The sequence below is a fragment of the Pungitius pungitius genome, chromosome 3 (genome assembly GCF_949316345.1).
Source record: "Pungitius pungitius chromosome 3, fPunPun2.1, whole genome shotgun sequence".
In the NCBI taxonomy this organism is placed as follows: Eukaryota; Metazoa; Chordata; class Actinopteri; order Perciformes; family Gasterosteidae; genus Pungitius; species Pungitius pungitius.
In genome coordinates, this window is record NC_084902.1 from 13,990,889 (window position 1) to 14,008,489 (window position 17,601).

The 17,601-nt window shown below is 44.2% G+C and overlaps 2 protein-coding genes and 1 pseudogene across 2 annotated transcripts; 2 read left to right on the forward strand and 1 right to left on the reverse strand.

Moving 5' to 3' along the window:
• The first annotated feature begins 759 nt into the window (after positions 1–759).
• On the forward strand, positions 760–1,577 carry LOC134127045 (perilipin-2-like; annotated as a pseudogene).
• A 1,811-nt stretch (positions 1,578–3,388) lies between these two features.
• urb1 (URB1 ribosome biogenesis homolog) lies at positions 3,389–16,167 on the forward strand. The gene is made up of 39 exons (XM_037469802.2): positions 3,389–4,143; positions 4,280–4,419; positions 4,509–4,660; positions 4,768–4,897; positions 4,994–5,090; positions 5,174–5,259; positions 5,336–5,461; positions 5,547–5,677; positions 5,758–5,953; positions 6,055–6,192; positions 6,299–6,472; positions 6,564–6,690; positions 6,786–6,908; positions 7,017–7,129; positions 7,236–7,355; positions 7,567–7,683; positions 7,794–7,932; positions 8,030–8,188; positions 8,364–8,563; positions 8,663–8,881; positions 8,962–9,147; positions 9,240–10,080; positions 10,204–10,408; positions 10,487–10,673; positions 10,763–10,821; positions 10,926–11,113; positions 11,219–11,329; positions 11,410–11,473; positions 11,558–11,726; positions 11,872–11,974; positions 12,071–12,231; positions 12,320–12,431; positions 12,642–12,748; positions 12,933–13,076; positions 13,209–13,318; positions 13,437–13,643; positions 13,805–14,046; positions 14,838–15,404; positions 15,902–16,167. Exons 1-39 carry the CDS (start codon positions 4,020–4,022, stop codon positions 16,090–16,092), a joined length of 6,765 nt encoding a protein of 2,254 aa, XP_037325699.2. The 5' UTR covers positions 3,389–4,019; the 3' UTR covers positions 16,093–16,167.
• A 413-nt stretch (positions 16,168–16,580) lies between these two features.
• LOC119222593 (melanocortin-2 receptor accessory protein-like) lies at positions 16,581–17,180 on the reverse strand. Its single transcript, XM_037479365.2, has 3 exons — positions 16,977–17,180; positions 16,806–16,899; positions 16,581–16,636 (listed from the first exon to the last, which is right to left on the reverse strand). Exons 1-3 carry the CDS (start codon positions 17,086–17,088, stop codon positions 16,594–16,596), a joined length of 249 nt encoding a protein of 82 aa, XP_037335262.1. The 5' UTR covers positions 17,089–17,180; the 3' UTR covers positions 16,581–16,593.
• Positions 17,181–17,601: the final 421 nt, after the last annotated feature.

The window sequence follows — 17,601 nt, forward strand, 5'->3', positions numbered from 1 at the left end:
CAGCACCCCCCCCCCTCTCCACCCGTCGACCGGCAGCACCCCCCCCCTCCCCCTTCCCCTCCCCCTCCTCCCCTTGACCGCTAGCACCGCCCCCCCCCCATCCCCCCCTTGATTGCTAGCACCCCCCCCCCTCCCCCCCTTGACCGCTAGCACTCCCCCCCCCCCCCCCCCTTGAGTGCTAGCAACCCCCATATATATACATACAATTAAAAATATACAATTAGACAAATACATATCTATGTCCTCTTCGGGGACCATCACCTTATCGGGGTGGAGAGGTTTGCGTGTCCCAATGAACCTGAGGGCTGTGTTGTCTGGAGCCTGGTGCTCCTGTAGGGTTTCCCTGGCAAAGAGATCTCAGGCGAGGGACCAGACGAAGAATGGTTCAAAAAGACTCAAAAAAATCAAACAAAATAGAGGAGGGCAGAGGTGGAAGGCTCGGCGGCAGGGGTCTGGTGGCCGGGCATAGGCCGAAGGAGTGACGCACTCCCCCCCCCCCCCCCCCCTTACTCTGCCCTCCCCATATGGACTGACAAAAAAATAAAAATAAACAAAATGTCAAAACGAGTTCCCCCTAGTATCCTTGGGGGGGTTCAATGGGCTCTCTTTAGGTAGCTGACTATCAAATCACAAATCAATACTTAGATTAAATGAAAGTGAAGGAAGCAATAACATAAAACCACGGCGACACAAATAAGGGCTTAGTAATAAGTAATAAGGGTAGTGCTTTCGCGTTCTAATTGCCGCGCTGACTGAAAACATGGACGGACGAGCCCCAGCTACTTTGTCTGCCTGGAGAAACTCTTCGCCAAAGTCCAGGAGCGAGCCCTACAGCAGTCCCTGGTCTGTGCCGGCCTCGCCAGGAACACCACCTACACCACAGTGACTCAGATCACCAGTACTCTGGACCTGCTGGAGTTGGCACGTACCAGTCTGGGCACCGCCGGTAACGAGACAGGAGGAGCCTCCGAGCAGCTGCTGCAGCGCTGGAAAGAGTGGGAGCAGAAGTAAGCTGGAGCTGGACAGGCTGATTCAGACCCAGCTCGGACCACATATGAGGCTGAGCAGCTGGAGTGGCGTGTCCTCTCCATGGTGCACGGGCTGAGTGACCAGCTGAGATCGGCATGCTCCAACGTGGTGTCAAGTGCTCAGGGTCTGCCAGGTGCAGTCCAGGACCAGCTTACGAGTGCCAGGCGATCAGCTGAAGAACTACACTCCTCTCTGGGGACCACCAGCACCATCACGCCCCTCCTTCTGGAGCGGAGCCGCCACCACCTGAGCTAGGTTCAGAGGTCTCTGGACGGTGTCATGGACTATCTACTGAACAACACACCACTCAACTGGCTGGTGGGACCTTTTGCACCTCAGATCGCCGAGAGGTCGGCGGAAGAGTGGACCTGGCAACTAGACTTGCGAGACTCTCGAGTTTCCTCTTATGGGAGGGGGTGTTACGTGCAGTGTTTTGTTTTGCTGTGTGGTTTGTGCGGTTTGTGTGGTGTGTGTGTGTGTGTGTGTATGTGTGTGTGTGAGATTCTCCTCAGGTGTGCTGGTGATGTCGCTCCTGCAGCTTCAGCTGATCAGCGAATCAGAAAGAGGATAAATGGCGGTGTCAAGCCAGAGTTGGGGGTGGTTTTCAGTTGCTTCGTTGAGTTTTGTCCATTAAATACCTGTCTGTCAAGGGTTTATTATTTTACATTGTTTGCATCCCCCGCCGCTAGACCTTTTAGGGACGTAACAATATTGCTGAATTCTGTTTTTTTTAGAAATATGTCGGCAGATTTGTATTGGAGCCTATGGGGCTTGGGACAGACTTTGTCTTACTCTCAATTCAATTCAATTCATTTTATTTTGTATAGCCCAAAATCGCAAATTACAAATTTGCCTCAGAGGGCTTTACAGTCTGTACACATGCAACATCCTCTGTCCCGAAACCCTCACATCGGCACAGGAAAAACTCCCCAAAATATGAAAAAACCCTTCAATGGGAAAAAAAGGGAAGAAACCTTAGGGAGAACGTCAGAGGAGGGATCCCTCTCCCGGGATGGACAGACTGCAATGGATGTCATGTGTACAGAATCAACAATGTAAAAGATGTACAATACATTCAATTTCTCTAACAGAGATGATACAAGTAATTACAAGTAGCAGAAGAGGTGTACGGCAGGACCACTGCAGGGACAACCTCCATCAGATCGAACCACCATCCACAGAGGCTTCTGTGGGGAGGGAGAGCAGAAATATGTTGGTTTATGATGACAGTAATATGAATCATATTTAAAGTAATGGTGATGGCAGCAGCAGGTGTCAGCAGAGCCATGAGCCAGGAGTCAGAACCGGGGTCCGCACGAAACTATGATCCACGGAGACCTGCTAGGCGAGAAAGCACAAAAAACTCCCGGAAAGAAGCTTAATTAGTGATGTACATTAATAAAACATGGATGATTGTGGGAGGAGAGAGTGAGAGTGAGAGAGGGGCTCGGTGTGTCCTAAGAAGATTTGTTTCCACCGCCAACAGTACCCTTATTTGATAGGCGTGGTGTATTCCAGAAAGTAGTGGTAACGTCACTTGATAGGGGTGGTATTGGACGGAAAGTAGATTGACGTCATTCGATCGCGCAAAAATTGAAAGCTAACCGCAAACAACAATGGAGGACATACAGCCGATCCTGTTCTTGCTTCTCCATATGTGGCTGTTTGTCACAAGGAGACGACACAAGGCTCCTCACGCAAAAAGTAAGTAACTGTGGGAGTCCATACTCATATGAGTCCGACCAGCACAAGCACTGCATCGTTTTAAACAAAAATGAAGCCTGAAAAGTGAATATTGTGCCTGTGAGGGCAAAAGTGCCATTTTTTACTGAACCTTGACACGGCTTCCACTCTGCTCCACTCTAATGGCGCGTTTTCACCTAGCAGTACGGTACGGGTCGGGTCGGTACCCTTTTATTTGTGTCTCCACTGCCAAAAGTTGAGAAAGGTACCAAAAATCCAAACCGTACCGTACCACTTTTTGGGTACCCTTCCGTTGGGGTACCTGGCACAGTTGTTTGGTAATAAAGGGTGGAGCTAGACTCACTGCAGAACGTTGATTGGTTGAAAGAGTGTCGTCATTTGCGCGTGCCGCTGTGTTTTTCCTTGCAGCATGTAGCCTTTGCTCAAACAAAGATTGTCGTCTCCTTGTGACAAACAGCCACATATGGAGAAGCAAGAACAGGATCGGCTGTATGTCCTCCATTGTTGTTTGCGGTTAGCTTTCAATTTTCGCGCGATCGAATGACGTCAATCTACTTTCCGTCCAATACCACCCCTATCAAGTGACGTTACCACTACTTTCTGGAATACACCACGCCTATCAAGTAAGGGTACTGTTGGCGGTGGAAACAAATCATGGTTAACAGACCCGACCCGTACCGACCCGACTCGTACCGTATCGTACCGTACCGCCCGGTGGAAACGCACCACAAGAAACGCAATAAACAACAAGATAAAACTCAGAAACGGACTCAAAACCTAATGAAACATCAATGCAGTTAAAAAAAAAACCATCAATGCATTCCAGCAATAAGTTGAACAAAGATTCAAAGCACAATACTTGGAGCATACCTGGTTATTTAAACTTACATCACTTGAGAGAGGGTGTACTGTTGAGTTTATACACCTCTGTTACAGCATGTTTACGTATTTCTCCAGCTAATTCTAAAATACATTTAAGAAAAAAAACCAGGCCTAGATATACATTAAAAAAGCAGATCTATATTGAATAGCTATACAAAGCTTTATCATCTTCAGTTTGATGCCCTCTCCGTGTGTTTGTGTGACGAAGGGTTTCTTGGTAAGCGGAACACAGACAATACGGAACGGACGTTCCGGAACAAATGTTTCTCACCGGCAGACCATTTCGTTGCACGGTCTCCTGTTTACAGACCAACGTGGGTAACTTAGCTGTGACAAAACGTTCATGGCATGGATGTATGATAATAAACTAGAAGTCACTATTATCTGTTTTTATTTGTATTAAAATGGGTAAAAAGCGCCAAAGCGAAGACTCTGCGGCGTCAAACACTCCGGTAAAAAAAGAAGTTCCGGAGTTCAATGGGACTGTGTTTAAAGCCATGCTAAAGGAGCCCACCACAGCCATGAAAGGTGAGTGGAATTAATGCATGTATTCATACATCGGTCAATGCACTGCAGTATTTCAGCATGATTTTCCATTATCTCTGCATCAGACTGGCCCGCCTCTGTTTAGCTTTGGTTAATTGTTATTTTTTCTCAACTTCAGGCTTGGAAACATTCATTTCAACTGCTGAGAAGCTGCCATGCCCTGACGTGTATGATGTGGTGGAAGGTTATATCAAAATCTCCATGGAGTGTGCAGAGATATTCAAATTGCTGGAGAGAGAAAATAATATAGAGAGCGAGGTAAGTATTTTGCTCATTGTATACGATTGAATTGTTAGGTTACCTTATTTTGTACGTCAGTCCTAACCGGAAATCCTGCCTCTTTCCAGATGATGCTAATTTTTGAAAGCTTGGAGATGATCCTTCTAAGGACTGCGAGTGACTTGTCACACTTCAGCATGGTTGGCAATGCTGTTGTGAAAAAGATTGCTTCTAGCTACATGAAACTACTGCAGACGTCTTTCCAATCAGAAAATCACAGGTTAGTGGAAGGTGCTTCACTACAATGGCATCAACATGTGATCCCTCAGCACAGTTAAATCCTATTCTCTGCCATTGCATAAACCTTGTGGTTTTACCTCTGCACAGGTTTGTCCGCCAGTGCCTCAGTCTCATGTCCGCCTTGGTGTCTCAGGGTCCAGAAGCTGCCAGGGAGGTCCTAAGTCACATTCACATCAATAAAGCTCTGTCTGGACTGGCAAAGAGAAAGGACAAGAGGGTGTGTTGCAGCATTTACCCCATACTCGTATATTAATGTTTGTCGGGTTCTCCATATATATATATGTACTTACATTCTTCTCCTTGAATCCACCAGGGAAGACCTGATGTCCGCATGGCTTTTATCCAGTTTGTGCTGTCCTTTTTGGTGTCTGGAGATAGTGCTACAGTTGGACAGATATTAGAAAGCAAAGGTAATGAGTGCTCATGCATTGCACTTTACATGACATACTCTCATATCAGGCTTGTCGATAGCATGCACTTTTTGCTTTGTCAGAACTCCTGCCAGAGATCCTGAGCACAGGTCTGAAAGAGGACAGGATGTCCATAGTCAATCTGATTCTGTCCACACTGAGGACAAGAGTAAGTCTTCAGCTATTTATACTTGAATTAATGGATCATTATTGATTATGACGCGTTGGTGTTTGTCTTGGTGCAGGTTGTGCTTAACAAGGCCATAAGTAAAACACAGAAAGTGCGGTTCTTTACACCTGCTCTACTGGCCAACGTGGCATCCCTGTATAAATGGAATGGGATTGTGGATGCGACAACTGATGATGACAGAGTGAGTGTTCGCTGTTTGACTTCTTGTTTGAACAAAGGCTTTGTTGTATTAATCTTCAACTCATGGGTCTGGATCTGTCATTAAGATGTCAGAGAACCCAGAGCATGCCGGGATATCTGTCATCCGGGAACTTGTCCACAGTTTCCTTCTCGACCTGTGTTGCTCTCGTAAGCACGGTATCATCTTTCATGATGCAAGCTTTGGCACAGCTGGAAGGTAAGTACCCAGAGATTCAAGTTCATATCTCACTCTTACGAAGACTCCTCTTGCTGATGAAAGGATTTCAATTCTTTCAGAGCTGGCAACATTGTCTTGCTTCAGTTCCTGGTGGGGCAGAAGCAGGCGACGGAGGATGAGTTGGTGGCGGAGCTGGTGGTGAATGTCCTGAAAGCATGCCCTGACATGTTGGTCAGATACTTTAAGGAGTCTCAGTATTCATACACCCCCCGCCTCAAAAGTGCTTGGCAAGACAATGTCAAGTTACTTAAAAGGGTAAAAACCTTCTTGTAGATTTTATTTTCACGAGGCTGTTTCAGTGTTGGATCATATAGCTTGTATGTTGAAAAAAAATCCTTTTTGACTTATTTATTTAGATATACGAAGCCCAGCCAGAGATTTCCACAGTCTTCCAAACTCATGAGCTCATCCCCCTCCCTCGCCTGCTGTCCATGATCATGGTGATATCGCTTCCTCCGGTCTGTAACAAGACATTCTTCACACAGGGCCTCAGTGTAAGTGGATGATCCTCACGGTGAAAGAAACTGATCAATGCTGTAAAGTAACACAAAATAAACAATACAGTCAACTATTCCAAATATCTCCTCTTTTATCTTTCAGCTTTCCAACACAGCAGTGCAGCTCACAACTCTGTCCATGATGAACTTCATCTTGAAAAGAGCCAATAAGAATATGGAGTACCTTATGAATGAGTCTGAGTGGCACAGCTCTGATGTCTACACTCTAGACATGATGGAGGATTTGGTACTGCAGTACCGGGAGACACTCAGCAAGGTAAGCTCAGGAAGGAGCTGAACTGATAACCACAAATAATGATGATGCACCATCAAACGACACAAACGCTGCTATTCATGCTTTGTTCCAGATTTTGCCTGATATGACGAGCATAGTTTCAAAGTGGCAGTTGCTTAGCAAGAAAGAAAAGACGGAGGGCGAAGAAAGCAAGACGAAAACCGAAGGACGGGTCGAACAGAAGGACAATAAAGTGCCTGGTATGAACTTGAATATTGTTCATTCTAACCAGTCCTGTAAAGTAACCCATCCAAAACAATTGACTGACAATGTGTTTTTTTTGTGTGTTCATCAGTTCCAGAGACAGCTGAGGTAATCCTGCTGAAGACTCTGATTCTTCAGATCTTATGTCTTTACCAGAAGGTAGTGCCACATCTGGTTAGCCAGTGCAAATTTGACTTCAGCAAGCTCTTAAAAGGTGATGATTTTTTTTATTTTATTCCTGTTTTCATGTAAGGTGTAATTTTTTGAGTATGATGCAGGTTCTTCTCCTTCAAAATCGATGTATTTTGTTTTATCTCTGTAGGTATTGTGTCAGAGAAAGGAATGCGAGAAGGAGTTCCCCCAGTTTTGCAGTACCAAATACTGCAGTTGGCTTTAGAGCTCCCTGCAAGCAAGTTCTCCTGGTTTCACATTCAGGTGAAGGTCTTACACTGCTGTTGTTGTTGTTATTTTTTATTTTTCAGTGTTGGTTGTCGTTGTCAACCCTGTTTCCAATGCGTTGTGTATTGCTGTGTCTTCCCAGGATGTTGCAGATACCGAACCATCATCCGGAGAGAAGTCTGTACTTTACCTGCTTCTTAAAATGTTTGTCAGCAGCAGCAGCAGCCACCTGACAACCTCCACACGGATGCTGGTTCTAAAAGTGAGGACATTTATGTATTTTGGACATAATAATTGAAAGATTTAAATTATTTTTGTTGTAAACTGGATATTCATGATGTTTTAACTTTCTTGAGTTAAGGAAGTAAGACCACCATTGGTAAATGTGTCTGTTAATAATTAAGTGCAAGAGATGCTAAAACTAAGTTTTAGCAATGGAATTGACTGCTTTCTAATTCTCGCCTCATAATCAGGTGCTAAAGGACAGTGGCGTGTTTGACTACACCTGGACTGAGCTTGAGATTTGGCTCGACCAGCTGGCCAGATTAGAAGAACACCAACAAGAGATTGTAATTCAGTTCTTGGAGAGGGTGAGCCCATAAATGTAACATCTGTTTACATGTCAACATCTGTGTCTATTACTGTTAAGACATTGTGTAAAATGTACACAGGAGTTACAACGTCTGGTCTCTCTCTCTAGGTATTAGTGAAACTGGTGTGTAACTCTTACACATACACAGATAAGGTTGCCAGCCTGGTCCAGGAGGCCGCTTATCTCCAAGCCAACCTTAGTGGCCCGGAGGGGGACGCCGTCAGCATCCCAGTCTCACACATAGATGGTGAACATTCACATTTCATGATGGAATCTATGTGAATCTCTTCCATTCGTAAGCATGGCTGTGTTTTATTACAATCTGACAACTGTCTGTCTTGCAGATGTCTTGGACATGCTGGATGTCATTATGGAGGGTAATGAAGGTGAGATGGAGGAGCTTGGGCCATCTCTAAATGAAGACCTCATTATCCAGACATTCCCCTTCAGTGGGATGGTACCTGCTTCTCTGGAGGCCCGAAACAAACTTCTAGTAGACACTGGTAAGCCCGTCTGTCAGAGTTGAGACAAGTGAAATGGTTTATAGTTTGCAAAGTAGTTAGTTACTCGTTGGTTGACCATTTGCTGCATTAAAAGTGCAACTTGATAAGTATTTTACATCTAATTGTGTAGTATGTTTTAAAGTTGGTTACAATATCTTTTTTTTTTTCTTCTCAGGAGTGGTGTATGAGTACTTGTCCGCGGTGCTTTCAGATGTCCTGCACTGTCAGAGAGAGCCGCTCCCCCTCTGCTTGGCGTTGCTGCAGTACGATAAAGAACTTGTGTCTGCAGAACACTCTGCTTCTCCTCACTCATCTGTCATACACCTACATCAGTATTACTCCCAATGGCTACCACAGCAGTCCCGGGAGCAACTGGTCCGTTTTTCTTTTTAACTATGAATTTAATTAACTGAAAGAATGACCGACTTTGTGTTTGTTCATGTAGAGAATAACAGATGTCTTTTTTTTCCGCAGTTCGCATCCTCTGAATGCGATTCTATGGTTTTGTCCGCTCACATTTCATTCAGCGCACTGATGAAATCTGCATATAGCCAAGGACCAAGCACTTTTCTTGAGGCCACCTTCAAGGAGAATGTGGATGGAACCCTTGCTTCCATGTCCATGGCAGATTTTCCAGTAGCCATCAAGCAGATGTTACTTTACATCAAATCAACGGTGGAAAACATTGGCACAGTAAGAGCACAAAACAAGTTCACTAGACAGTACGTTACGAAGATAAAAATCAACACCACACTTCATTTCCTTTTCCACAGTTCCCTAAAGACACAGGAACAGCCCCTCTCAAGGCCTTAATGGAAATACTACTTGATTTGGTGATCAAGCTACAAGGCTTTCAGGAGAGTACAGGCTCCGAGCCAGCAGCAGAGAACCCCCAAGAAGGATCCAACCTTTTCCTGGAGATCAACCAGTCATCCACAGTAGAAGGCAATAAAGAGAAGGTTTGGAGAAGTTCCGCTTTTACTTTTACATGAAAAGAATTTGTTCAAACTATGTTGTCAAGTGTAATCTTGCTTCTCTAATCTCTTTTTAGATCTTGGTTTCTGCCCTCGGCTCCATCTTCAAGCATCAGTGTTTTGAGCAGTGGTTTCTAGCTCTGGAGCTGGCTGCCCTGCCTCCTCACACTCTGAACCCCGTCAGGCTAAAGCATCTGTGTGCTCAGCTGAGCGATGGCATTCTGTCATTGCTGAAGACCAGCACCCCCGCTCTCTCTGATCTCGGTAGCCTGGGGCTTATTAGTCGCTACCTGGGGGCCATAGAAAAGGCTGTGCTCAAGGAACTGGTGGAGTCTGGCTCCCCAGCGGCAAATAAGCATTCCCGACCTCTCCAGGCCCTCCTGTCTTTGCACCGCTACATGGACCCCTACAACCTCAGAGAGGTGGTGTCCAAGCTGCTGCTTCTCCCCCAGGAGAGCCTAATCTCCCCCAGCAGCGAGGGCACACAAGCCGAGCTTAGCGTTTATGGTCACGCAGCCCTGCAGATCCTCACCGAGTCTAAAGCCAACCCCACTTCCCAGGAGCACGGCATCTGTCTGTCTCAAGCACACCTCCACGGCCTGAGCACCCTGCTGCTTTCCTGCTCCAGCTCTGCTCTGGAGGCCTTCCTGCTGCACACTCTGTCTGCTGAGCCGTACAGCGCTAAGCTCATCCACACAGATGTGCTGCTGCACTGTCTCCAGTGGCCTCACCCGGGTACCCAGGCCATCAGCTCTCTACTGCTGCAGAACTGCTCCACACACCGCCTCTGCTTTGAGATGTGGTGCTTAGATCCCTCAAACGCGGAGAAGCTCTCAAATCAGATGGAAACCTTCCTTCCACTAATCAACACCTACCTGCAGGTGGCACGTAGAGAGGACCCTGCCAGGCCTAAAGATGGTTTGTACTAATATATCTTCTCTTTTGTCTTAAAACATACAGTGGCAGGATGTATGTCACTCTTTAGTGTCTCAACAACATGTGCACATTCATTTATATGTGCTCAATGGCTGTGTTTTCTAGTGCAAAAGAAAGTTGTACGGGCCTTGAAGAAAGCACTGCTTGCCAATTTGTCCCGGTGTGTTCTGGCAAACCTGACGGAGGATTCTGGAGCCCAGCTTGCTGTAACACTAACCAATCTGATCAAGCTCTCTGAAAACGTCAAGGACATCAGGGACTTGATCAGCTCTCTGCCCAGTGCCCTTCAAAAAGTGGACAGTTTTGAGAGGTAGCAATGAACTCTTTATGCTTTTATTTACATAATCAGCGTCGCAGGGTATTCGCTGAATGTGGATTTCTCTTTCAGATGGCAGCTAGTAGATGTCATCTCTGAGAAACTGTCCGACTGCCCTGACGAACAAGACACCTGGAGGAAGTCTGTGACCACTGCTGCCCTCAAGTGTCTCAGCGCTGCTTTCAGTCGCTCTAAAGATGGGGATACTTTGTGGTCAGAGCAAGAGCGGAGCCTCCTGGAAAGACTGCAAGGACTCCTGGTGGGTTTGTTTTCCTGACACACACACCGCAAGCAATGTAAAGTAATGTATTTATTGAATGCATTTCATGATATATCTTCATTACACAGACATCCCCTGAAGACATCACTGCATCTGAATGGAACAGCTTTGTCAAGAACGGACTAAAGTGAGATATTTTTAGAAAATCCAGTTCGCTAGCTGTTTGTTCAAAAGTGGATCATGAGACTGTATTTTTGAAATCAATGACCCAAAAACATTTTCCCATTGTAGATATCGCTACAGAAATCCTCACTTTCTGAACGCATTGAGCAACCTGTTGGAAGTAATGTACAGGAGCAGCGAGGTCCACAAGGATCTGATACCTTTATCCACCCTTCACATGATGACCAGCAGCCATTCTCTGTTCCTGCCCACCATGTTGGACTGTGATGAAGATTCTAGTGTGCGTCAGGCTAAAGGTACATGTGTAGGAGAATATATTGGAGAAGAACAGTAAATTAATTATACCTCAGTTGTTTGTTTTGTTACTAAACACACATACACTTTTTTTGTTTTCATTTCAGAAGCCCTTGTGTCCCTACTTCTCTGTTTGGTGAAGCAAAGCCCAACCGTCTGTAGCATGAACCACTTTGTTGTACTGTTGGGGGCGTATGGAGTTACACTTAGTACTTCAGGTGAAACAAGAAATCTAATAGTGGCTGTGTTTGTGTGTCTGTTGCCCGTCATTTCTCTTACATCTTGTTGTGCTTTGTAGATCAGAAACTATTGATGCTTCTTCAGGAATATGAAAGAAATGACGTCAGTCTGCTGAAATTTCAGTAAGTAACATACGTAGTAGCAGTTTGCGCATGCAACACATGCACTTGTTATATGCAAATGCTGATTGTTTGTTTTTACTACAGGTCGTTCTTGTGGGGCCCGGCAGCTGTGGAGCACCACAAGACCAGGAAAAGCCTTGGAGCTTCTTTGTGGAAGCAAGCAAACTCAGACGACCTGTTGGCCCTGCTGAAAAGTGCCATGATGCTCCAAACGATTGCACACTTTCCCCAGCAACGCAGAATCATCCGGCAGGTCTGATTTATTTTCTTAATTATTTGATCGGACCAATTAAATAACATCTACATCTATTGTGATCTCATGACTCGAAGAATCTCAAGAGATGTTTTACTGGCCTTGTTGGACAGACCTTGAGTATCTAAATCCTTCTCTCTTATAGGATAATAAAGAGCGGCTCTACTGTAACGACGCAATAAAAGACTGTGAGAATTTGTATGATCCACGTTTCCTTTTGCCTCTGTTCAGCACCATTCTACAGCCAGGTGAGTAAATTGAATTGAGGTGTCATCACTGAGAATCAGTTCATGGTATTACTGCTTTATAAACGTTACATTCTTTCCTTTCTTCTTCTGTGACAGAGTGTGTGATTGACTGCCTCAAGTTCGTATCCAGTCATGCCTTTGGTTTTACCGTAATGGCTCTAAGTAGCTATGACTCAAAAATGAGAGCAGCAGCGTACCACGTGCTGAGCTGCTTCTACCAACACTTGGAGGGTGCCCGGTTCAGAGAGAAGAGACAGGTAAAGTGTGAGATGTGGTGTGTGAGTATTTTAAATATGTGATGTATAAGTGGCCTCTAAAATCACTAATAAGCCTTTTTTTGAACAGCTGCTGTACTTGATGGACACAGTGAGGAATGGAATTCGGCAGCAGAATCAAAGACTTCCATTTCTCCTGACAACTTACATCACCAAAGCAGCTCAGCAGATGCTCAAACCTGGTGCGTAACTCGGATCCCCCCGACTGATTTAACTCAAAAGTGTTTACACAAAGATTATTTGTTTAAGACCTTTACTGGACCAAAAAGGAACTTTGCGTTTATAAAATGCAACATCTTTTGAATTGGATTTTTCAGAATTTTTTATTTCTAGGTATATCATTAAGATCAGAATCCTAACCCTTTTCAATGTTTTTTTTTTCTATTTCCCAGAGGACCACATGTACATGGTTTTGAACCGGTTTCTGCTGTCTCATCAGAGTTTGGACTTCAGAAGAGTCCCTGAGTTCTTCAAGCTATTCTATGGCTTTGACTTGGAGGTACTGCAAGGATCTTATAGTATATTCTGTAAACGAATGATTGGCCAAATAAACAGTTCTAATGTCAACAACAATTAATCTTCATCTGTTTGTTTTGCTCTGCTCATGCTTTTCTAGCCTGGCGTTATCTGTTCAGGGCTGTCAGCCATTAGAGTGCAACTCATAGTTTTTTCTTTTCTTGCAGCATAAAATGGAACGGGAGTGGATCTTGAGTGTGTTGGAGGAAGGGATAAGTGATGGACTCTGCTATGAATTGTGTGAACAACAGGGCATCTTTCAGACCCTTTTGGGTTTCGGCAGCAGCCCCCTGTGTGATGAGCGCTGCCAGGTACGCACTGGGAATCGCAATGATGCAACCCGTTAGATGTGAAGTTGAGATGCTCAGAGATGCACTCCATAGGGAAAGCTCAGGAAAAGAGATCTTTGATGTGCATGTGTTTCACATATCTCTCTCCACTAGGCACAGATTATCAGGGTGTTGTGCCAGGCTGCCCAGGTGACCAGAGCAGCTTATAACCTCACCAAGAGCTGTGGCCTTCTAACCTGGATAGTACAGATGGTAGGAAAAAGGTACGGTCCAATCTCAATTTTGGCTCTTTATTTTGACGTGGTCATTCATGGAACTACAATAACTCTCCAAGTGATTCAATATTTGCAACTAAAAGTCTTTGCTTATTGTACTCTTTAGGAATCTTGACCAGCAGCTCCTAAGTGCCATCATAAATCTGCTCCATGTGCTGTGGTTTACCAACCTGGGGCAGAAGGAGAACCCAGTGGATGAAGCCACGCCCTCCTCATCCACAGAGGAGAAACCTCAGAGCTCCGTGAAGTGTCTTCCTCTCCCACTCATCTGTGAATTCCTGTGTGTGGCATCAACTATCAGCACTCACCTCAGGTAAGAGCACCATAACAGTGACAGTGAAATAGTAATTCCACAACATTTTCAAGTTACTCTGCAGGCACTTGACCTGAGATCTTAATGACACATAAATTACTTGATGGATCTCAACTGTTTTTTGGGGGTGGAATGTCAGTGTTTGCTTGATTTCCTGTCAGGTTGCGTGTGAAGGCTGCTCAGCTCAACTTGTTTCTGCAGACGCTTTGCTCCGTACTGAAGCATTGTGAGACAGCTCTCAATGCCAACAAACGGGCTGAATGGCTAACGCTCCACCCACAGTCTCTCTCGTGTACCGAAGCCCTCACTCTGCTGCGCTGTTGGGCGTCCTTGTCCCGCAACACGGCCCTCCTGGCCCAAATACAGAGCTTGGCTGAAAAACACAAAGTGCGGGAATTGCTGGGTGAGTACGTTTTGAAAAGGCCATCATGGTTGTCCTTCTTTCCAAGGGGTGGATAGAATACAGTAACCACTAAGGCTATAGATTGGGTGACAATAATAAGCCTTTTGATGAGTTATCAAAGCCGTCCTAGATAATATGGTAAAGAGGCTAAATGTATTGCCGCCTAACGTATACATCTGTCCTATGTGATTATAGGTTTTGACATATTCTTCCACAGTCATTTTCGTGAAACCCTTAAAATGACCCAAATTGTAATGTTTACAATTGAGGTTTAATTACTTTCTGATTAACATTTTTTACATGTAATATTGTATACACCCTCAAACGGGTCTCTTGCGTAGCTTTGTTAATCACATTACTGCCAACTAAATATTGTGTTATGTGTTCCAATATATCAGAATGCTTTTGCAACTAATTCCATCCTGTTAAATTATTTCCTCCCTATCCCATGAGGGTTATGAGCTTTAAAGATTTAATTCCCACAACCTAAGCTGAATATTTGATATACGGTTTTCACGGTCTACATTGAAGGCCTATGTTTTAAAGTTTAAACCCTGCAAGACTAAACTGTAACAGGTTAGGGACTAATCAAAGATGGCTGCTCTTTTACTGGCTTTGCATTTTCTTCTCTGCGAGGAAATTAAAATACATTTATGGCTTTAGAAGCAGAAATTTTTTCCATTTGGGAAGACATTTCATTATTCAAATGTTTGTTCTGCTTCTCATTGTTTAAGTCAATCCTTGCATATTTAACTGCATAAACATGGTTTTGTTCTTCTGTTGCTCCTCAGAGATTCGGAAGGATAAAGCCAGAGGTAAAGGCTCCTTTTCCCAGATCCACACGCGAAGGGAGATCCTGGCAGAAGATGCTGACACTGAGAAACAAGAAGAGAGTCTCCTGACTGAGTGTAAATTTTACCTCGGCAGTATCCTTGTTCACTGGGAGCCTGCGTTTCCCCTCTCTGAACCCCAACCGGCCAAACTGGATCCCAGTCAGCTGGCTGGTGATGCGGCCCACCTGCTCACCAAGTGGTGTCTGAGGTGCTTGGTGGAGGACTCGTATGATGGAAAAAGAACACATGAGTTCTTGCACTGGGTCCAAAAGGCTGTGATCGAGCACGGGGAAATGGTGGCTGCTGTGCTGCTCGATTCTGATATGAAAGCGGACTTCCTGCGACTTTACAGTCAGGCCTTTGAGGCTCCGTGTCCCTTCAGCCTTTCAGCAAGAGCCGAAACTCTTCAGCTGTTTACCACCATTATGATCCGTTTACTAGAGGCCCAAGGCCAGCTTCCAGAGCAGCATCAGGCGGTCGTCTCTGCCTGTCTGCCAGAAGACACACATGATCCGTCTAGACGTGGTAAGAACCTGCCGATTCATTCACACACTACCATATCGTATCAATATTGTTAAAATACAATGTCCCACTTAAACATTCACATTGCCAGTCCATACTACTGTGATCTGTATTGAAACACTGTAGTTAAACACAGTTAGGGCAGCAGGGCCCAACTTTTGACTGAGGGCCAAAGAATACATTGGAAGGGAATGCCATGAAGTAGTATATGTTGTATAATTGTACTTGTAAATTGATTAAATGTGTCATATTTGTCCTGTGACTATTTATCACTGTGGTGGACATCCTGTTTCTATGATTAAAATAACGTTATCTTGTCCAATTCAGCAGTGATCAAGGCCAGTATATTTGTTTTACTAGCCTTGACCACTGTAGTGCATACCAACAAAAATATTTAAAAGTACGAAAACATGTGTAGACACCTGTTTATTTTAGAAGATGACAAACTATCAATACGTTGTAATGTGACTGAATTGAGCCTCTTGTTCCCCACTTTCCAGAAGCAGGGCTGTTTCTCTTTTCGTCGTACATCCATGAGTTGTGGAGTGGCGCCTCGTCGCCGGAGCTGTTCCTGTCTCATGTCAGCTTGGTGACCAGAGCCAAGAGTAAGAAACAGAACGTGTCGAAATCACCCCAGACTCCAACTGCCATCAGAGCCCTCTGTCATGATATCTTGACCATGAAATGGTAAATATTAAGAGAACATGACTGTTTGTCTAATAAATACAATTCAAAGAAAGCTGTTATTCATTCATTTTGCTCCTTTGTTTGGTGATTGTAAAAATATATATTTTGTAAAATCCTCTGATAAAAATGTTGATTTACAAATATGTTTTATTGTGATTATTCATTATATTCTTTTACGACCTTAGTATTTGCCGCCTGTAATTTTACATGGAAATGTTGTATAACACAAAAGGTGTTTGACCACATTTAATACATTTTATTCAATGCAATAAAGCTGCCTTCATAATGGACATTTATAGACTTAATAATAAACTTTTAACTACTACGGCAGGTCTCACATATACACAAACAAATAGTTACATAATCTGTTCAGCGAAATTGTATAAGTTTTATTTCCCAAATTATTTCAGTTACGTTTTCTTTTTTCCGATTATTTTCATTTGTCTCATTCAACTCAATTTTTGACATTTCCGTTCACATTTATCAGAAGTACTCCGATTCAGATTTAAGCAGTTGCTGTTCTGTGGCTTCTTCTAAATCTGTGAATTCTGCAACAATAACAAAAAACATGTTTAAGCAGAGCTTTGAAGCTTAATAGATAACTATATCTCTGTCTATAGGCTATGGACATATGGGTGTATTCAGTGCTGGTGTTAGTAAGCACTTCACTCTATTTCCCTTAAAGGTAGTGAAATTGAAGGATCGTGCATCACTCACCTTGGCATTCCACTATGAGACATTATATTCAAACCGAGAAAGAGGAACGCCACAAAAGCAGCGAGCATGATCCAAAATATGATAACAATTGAGTCTGCAAGGGAAGAAGAAAACTTCTGTTATCTTCATTAGCACAAGATGGCAAATGTCTTATAATGCATAATAACTTACATTTGTTGTACTTCAGCTTGCTCTCGTCCACTATCACAGGATCAAGGTAATCATAATAGTATTCCCATTCATTGGAAACGGAGTTGGTCAAGTTTTCCATTGTTGCCATCATCCCGGTTGTCAAGTACCAGAAATGAAAGCCATTTAACCATTACGAAAAACTACCTCGCAGTTGTTTCTAACATCTGTAGATCGTTGGTGTTGCATCTTCGAGTAGATCTAATAAAAGCTCCTCTGCCCATGTTTGTCAGCCGAACTCAAGTTGTTTTACTCCTCCCAACCTACTTATATTCCAGTAGATGCGTGCAGTGAGCAGGTTTGACCAAAAGGGCGCATGGTCGAACTGTTCCCCTGTTTTTTTTTGTTTGTTGCCTTGACAGATGGTCAATGTTTCTGCTGTGTCAACTACTGATATTGAATGGGAATGGACACAGGAACATCTTATGGGCGAAAGGTTCAGGATCAGGCCCCACTGACAGTGAGGACAGTGAGCTTGAAAGGGAAGATTGGATCCCTGCAACCTTTTTATGAAGGCATTCTGCAGGTTGTTGTAGGCCAGTCTCATTTTTATGCGATACAATGTGACACAAACAAACCCTTTACATCAACATGTTTTGTATGTGGA